Genomic DNA, 6,000 nt, shown 5'->3' on the forward strand with positions numbered 1-6,000 from the left:
TCTGAAGGCAACCGCAGACACTAGCAGAGGCTGAGCAGGAGCTCATTAGAGCATGAAATACCATTCCCCAAGGTCAGATACATGCTCTGATTAGGTCATTGAGATGTCAGAGCAGGGCACTGTGCCTTATTGCTGCAGGGTGTATGAATACCCAGTTTTGAAACTGAATTCTTCACCCGACCTTGTCCAAATAAAATATGCTCAGGTAGCAAGGGTAGTGCTTAATTTGAAATGAAATGTTAATGAATTATGTGGGTGTAAATGATTGTGGTAGTTGTAATAATCAGTATTTCAGTATGTATTAATATTCTGTCTCTGATCTGAATATTGTGATATTGAATATTGTCCATTTTGTAATCTCTGATCATTACTCTGTTCAGTCTTCCTCTGTGTTTACTGATTGCATTTAAGATATTAAAGAGCAGATTTTATATACAGCTGTGCTACACTACTTTCTATATTTTGTTAGATTCAATTGGATGGTCCACTGATTTCATAATTAGATATGTCTGACAATACCACATTTATTTTGGTCATTACTGCTATCGGGTCATGGAAACATGCTGTGTTTGCAGTAGTCTTGTACAATCTGTCTTTTGTAAAAGTTCCTTCTTAATCCAACTGTTTCTCACTTCTGCACCTGGTTGTTAAATCATTGTGTAAACACCTATATGTGAAGTGCTGTGTGATCTTTTGAGATAAAAAGCAGTATATTATATGAAGGTGTGGCTTATCTAACTGTGCCACAGCAATAAGTGACCATTGTACAAGAGGGGGTACAAGAGTTATGCACTTAAAACAATATAATATAAAATAAAATATGTGGAATGACTTGAAGGCTGCAGTCCATCAACAGTCCCCCTCAATCTGACTGAGATGTAGGTCTGTAATGAGGAAAGGGCAAATTTCACCACATGCAGGTGTGCTGTGTTGCTAGAGATCTATCCATACATAATTTTGGCAATAATTCAAGCAAAAGGTGCTTCTGCCAAGTACTAACTGAGGGGTATGTAGACTTATCCAATCCATTTTTCTAGGTTCTCACTTGTAGTCACTTTTCAGAATGCTTGAACATGTGTTTTTATCTTGGATGTTGTGTAAAGAAAGGTAAAATACATGATTTAATGTTTCGTGATTTCAGGCAAAATGTGTTTGGAAAGGGTGTGTAGACTTCCTATAGGGTCTGTATATCAATAAAATATTGAAAACATAAGGCACTTATAATTAAATTTAAAGTAGTCTATAAAATTGCACTTGACTAGTTTCAGACATGTCCAGCAGCTAGAATGCGCAGTTGATCACATCACTCCTGTCCTTGACTCCTTGCATCAGCTTCCTGCTAGATTTTCTTCTGGGATCTGTGCTCTTTCTGGTCAAGTCATGTATTGATTTTAGGATACATGTGGTGAAGTTCTAGGCTATGAATGGATTGGTTCCCCTGTATTTGGCAGATCTTGTATCTGTTGATACTTCTAAATTCAGCCTGCAGTCCAATGATTTTGGTGTTCTGTATGTTCCCACTATAAGCCTTCATGTGGGTGATAGGATCTCTGGAGCTCACTTGCAAAAGATTTTTGGGACCGGATCCACAGGTGCACATCTTCTCACTTATTCTATTAGTCTTACAGATTTTAAACTGTGAACTGTAAAAATCAAACTGTATGATCCACCATCTTTATATCCCATCTCTCCCACAGTAGGGGCTCTAAACTGTGCCAAACACAACAGGCAGTAAACATAAACATAACCATTTATTAAATTATGTCTTCATCTATGCTGCTGCTTCCCCCGTTTGTGATGTCATGGAATAATTCACTCAACACTGCCTGTAAGTGATATAGTATGATAAGGGACTAAAAGAGTCACTGTGAGAGTGAGCATTGCAGGAACACTAGAGCATTTTCAGAGCAGCCAGAGGAGCTTCAGTTAGGGGAAATATAAAATCTTTATATATAAAAACGTTTAACCACTTCTCCTCTTGTGTGATGCTTCTTGTATACAGTACATCTACTGATGCTCTCCTTAGTCAATAGTTGCATTGACATGGAAGTGGCTAAGACGTGAAGTGACTTTGTTCCAGCAAAACTTTATATAGCTCTTTTATCCCTTTAGTTGGATAAGGTATAAATACAGTGGTTGCTCATTTATTTGTGACAGTTATTGAACAATATGCCCTGACAATGCCTTTTTTTACCAGAACAGATGACATTTATAACACTACATAAATCATCATCACATGACTTTCAATAACTACTTATTCAATACAGGGTCTAACCCAGCAAGCAAAGCATGCGGGGCAGGTTACATCCTGGACGGGATACTAATTCATCCCAGGGCACATACAGACAGTCACACCAGGGCCTGTATGTTGGGTTTGAAAAAAGGTTGAACATAAAAGCTGTTAGTTTAGAATATGGTTGCTTATCTTTGGCCTTGGTAGGCATTATTTAAGAGCAGAATACTTGGTAAGAATCTGGGGTTTTCTAGACCTGGGTCTCTTAAAAGCCTTGTCTGTAAACTTGTACATGAAGAAACTTGTGTGTTGTGTGTTTGTTTTGTGTATTGTAGTATTTGCATTGTGATTGTTAAAAAATATTTGTTTAACCAAGTGCTTTCACCAAAGCTGTGCCACAGAATAAAGAATTCACATACTTCTTATTATACCACTCAAACAGTATATTCTTGGAGCAATCCTGGGGGTTATGATAATTTAATTTAGTTATTGACTAAGTCACTTGGTCATTACCTGATTTTCTACATTTTTGTAACCCTCCATTTGTAACTATTTAATTGTGAATACATTGGTAAATTGATTTTTAAAATATAAATAATCATCTCAGTTTATGAGTCAGATATTATAACATAACTGTAATGGTAATATGACACTTATAACAAAGTAATTCTAAATGTGATTTCAGTTTCTCTACCAAAGCTGGCTCCATGCATCACATACGTTGTTCCTATTAAAGACATAATAGTTTATTTGTAATGCCACCACTGTCTTAATTCATCTCCCCTCTGCTTTTAGTTTATTAACAATTATTCTTTGACTCTGAAGAATCAAATTTACAGAAGCAATGTTTTCTATGTTATATGGTGTATATTCATTACAGCCTTCTTGATTCATGTTTTACAGGTGGCATTTATGAGATTATGAAGACCCTGGGTCAGAAGTGCAAAGTACAGACAGGTGACAACTACAATATCAGTATCTTTCTGTCACAAGCATTTTTACGTTGTTATGAGATGAGCAGAAAACACATCTAGACTGGAAAAAATCATGCAACCATTTGTAAATCTGACATTAACAAATCCTAATAAATTGTTCTTAACCTTTCTGTTGCTTGAGATGTGTTTTTTAAATGCCAGTTTGAAAGCTGTTTGTTTTGAGAACAATTGAAGACAAACAGAAAAGACAGTACCGTCATTTCATGAGTTATTAACAAGGACTTCTCCAAAAGCAACATAGAGTTAAATGGATATGATGTTTGTTCAGTCATTAATGCACGTTGACTTTAGCAAGTAAATATAAGTGAATGTGGGCAAAAAAAGCTTTCTCCTCTACATATGATTGCTCATTACTCTAATTAAATGTATTCAATTTTGACATTTGTTTAATATTTTTAATTTATTTAATTTTACAGTACAGTTTCCAGTGGAAAATACACACCAGATGAAAAAGGCAAATACCTGATGCCAGAGGATAAAATGTACCAGTCCTATGTTTTAACTGTTATGGTTGTACAGTGGAATATGAGTTTTCAAGTAAATGCAGTTGTAAATATTTGGGTTAAGCAAACACTGTTGCCAACAAAGCAATGTTATCATTCTGGAACAAGTTTAGATAGCATTAATTCAAATCATATCTACAGTACTTTAGAGTTGGCTTTATCCTTCAAGCATAGTATCAACATATTTTCTGAACGCACAAAGCACTAAGGTTTAAAACTCCATAACCCAGTTTAATTTAGGTGTGGTGTGCAAAGCTGGTCCCAGCTGGGATTTTATTGTAGTCAGGCATATCCTGAGCCACTGAAACAGTGGTGAATTTAATACTATTTAAGACTCAAATTAGTCTTGTTACCTACAGTAAGTACAATTTAAAGTTACTTTTATAAGTGTACCTGCTTCAGATACCTGTAGCTTCCAGTTACCGTACTTCTGTAATTGGGTGTATGGTCCAAAGTCCACAGAGTCTCATATCCTGGCAACTTTAGTACATTTTAAATTTTGACAATACACAAAGTTCATTCCACTTTTGTGGCTTCTAACAGGAAAACCCAGAATTAATTATTCATCCAGAGTTTGGCTGCAAAGAGCTGTGATACGTTTCTACATTTCTTTTGAATTTGCAAATATCAATGCAGTCCTTATGTACATCGCCGGACACTACTCGCTCATCTGTGACAAGTTTAAAACTCATAAAGCAGATGAAATTCTTTACTCCATCTGGTTCTTAATACACAGCATGTCTAAAGTGTTTCAACATCAAATTTTAAAAGCTGTAAACGTGCCTTGACAGAGAACCTAAAGATGATGAAATATCAGGATTCATAAAGAGAACATCTGTGTCAATATTTTTAAATGAACACTAATTCGAAATTAGAATCCCAAGCACTAAGAGCAATTAATAAGTACCAAATGGAGGCAAATGTTAATGTTATTTACAGTATTAACGCCAATTCCGCAGGCTGCGTTTGTAAAAACAAATGTTAATGGCTATTAGATAATGTGGGAAGCGGTTAACTATCCATCCATTATTAGAAAGGAGCTTATTTATTCATGGAAAGAGGAAGTACAGGGGGGATGTGACAGTATGTCCTGGATGGGACACCACTTAAGGTACATGCAAGCACTCACAGGGACACTTTAGTGACACCAATTAACCTGACCAGCGTATCTTTAGGAGATGGAAAGAAACTGGAGCACCCAGAGAAAACCCATATGGATACAAATGGAGCATGCATGCAGTTAACTACTGGAGTTATATTACAGATACGGTATTAGCTAAGGCTCCTGGATACTTTGGAATCTGTCAGATGTTCATAATGGAGCATTGTATTTCAGCTTTAATATGATGACTTTTATTATTCATTATGCTTAGTAAGACAATGCAATGTGTTCATTGATATTTAGTATGATTATTAATCCTGGTATGCAACACCAGTTGAACTGTTAATGGCAATAACCTACTGTATATTGCTGAATACATTTTTTCATCTTTCAGCAGGCTGTCTAGTATAAATGTTTTGCAGTGACCACATTATTACAGAATATAGAGGGATCAATGAATCATTCTTGACTTTGCTCTTCAGAAATGTGTTGTATTTTCTCATCAGAAGTCACGTCCCCCCATGGTCTGTAGCTTCTTGCTGAAATAACGTATACATACACAATCCATTGCTTTCTAACCTCAGAAGGAAATGTATTCTAGCACTGACATAAAATTAAACAACATAGTTCCCATGAGGTGCCTTAGAGTCCATTTGTTCATTAATGGCACCGTTGTTCACACTCGGCAGCAATACTGCATTAATATAAAATTCTTCTACTGAAAGAAAATACACTTGTGCTCTTTCTCCCAAGGAGCTGTATGTTAGTACTGCAGTAAGAACAATGTGCACGACAGTTCCAGCAAGAGGTGGAATGTTGGGAAGTTGATACTATAAGTTGCTTCCAGCAAAACAATGTTTCTTTTGATCCTAATGTCTTTCGCAGTGCTTCACACTTGGCAATTTATTATCCAATATATCATTGGCTACACAGTCTCTGAAACGTGCCAGTACCAGTTACACATGCTTAAATATTTACAGTACATGTAGGTTGAAAATGTATGCAAAGAATCAACAACTGTGTCTCGGAATTTTGTGTTCGTTAAAAGTCCATGTCAATTAAGGCATATTTCTCAATGGAGAAATGTAACACCATTTTGATACAATGCATATAATTAATGTTTTAAGAACATTCTAAGATTTAATTTACTTTTTTTTCTTTTTGTTT

General features: G+C 35.8%; 1 protein-coding gene across 6 annotated transcripts in view; it reads left to right on the top strand.

The window, feature by feature from the left end:
- Window positions 1-5,061, top strand: part of ube3d (ubiquitin protein ligase E3D) — a 46,340-nt gene extending 41,279 nt beyond the window's left edge. For 5 of the 6 annotated variants that reach the window (XR_016089241.1, XM_088909601.1, XM_088909603.1 and 2 more), the window contains one exon: window positions 3,137-3,336. Coding sequence is in view for 5 of the 6 variants with exons in the window: in XM_088909601.1 (XP_088765727.1) it covers window positions 3,137-3,157 (21 nt within the window). In the remaining variant the exon portion in view is untranslated. Of the gene's footprint in view, window positions 1-3,136; window positions 3,337-3,644 lie in introns of those variants that run through there. The other variant, XM_088909602.1, reaches the window with a different exon arrangement.
- The last annotated feature ends 939 nt before the right edge of the window (window positions 5,062-6,000 follow it).

This window comes from Atractosteus spatula, chromosome 2 (assembly GCF_055471065.1).
Source record: "Atractosteus spatula isolate fAtrSpa1 chromosome 2, fAtrSpa1.hap1, whole genome shotgun sequence".
Classification (NCBI taxonomy): Eukaryota; Metazoa; Chordata; class Actinopteri; order Semionotiformes; family Lepisosteidae; genus Atractosteus; species Atractosteus spatula.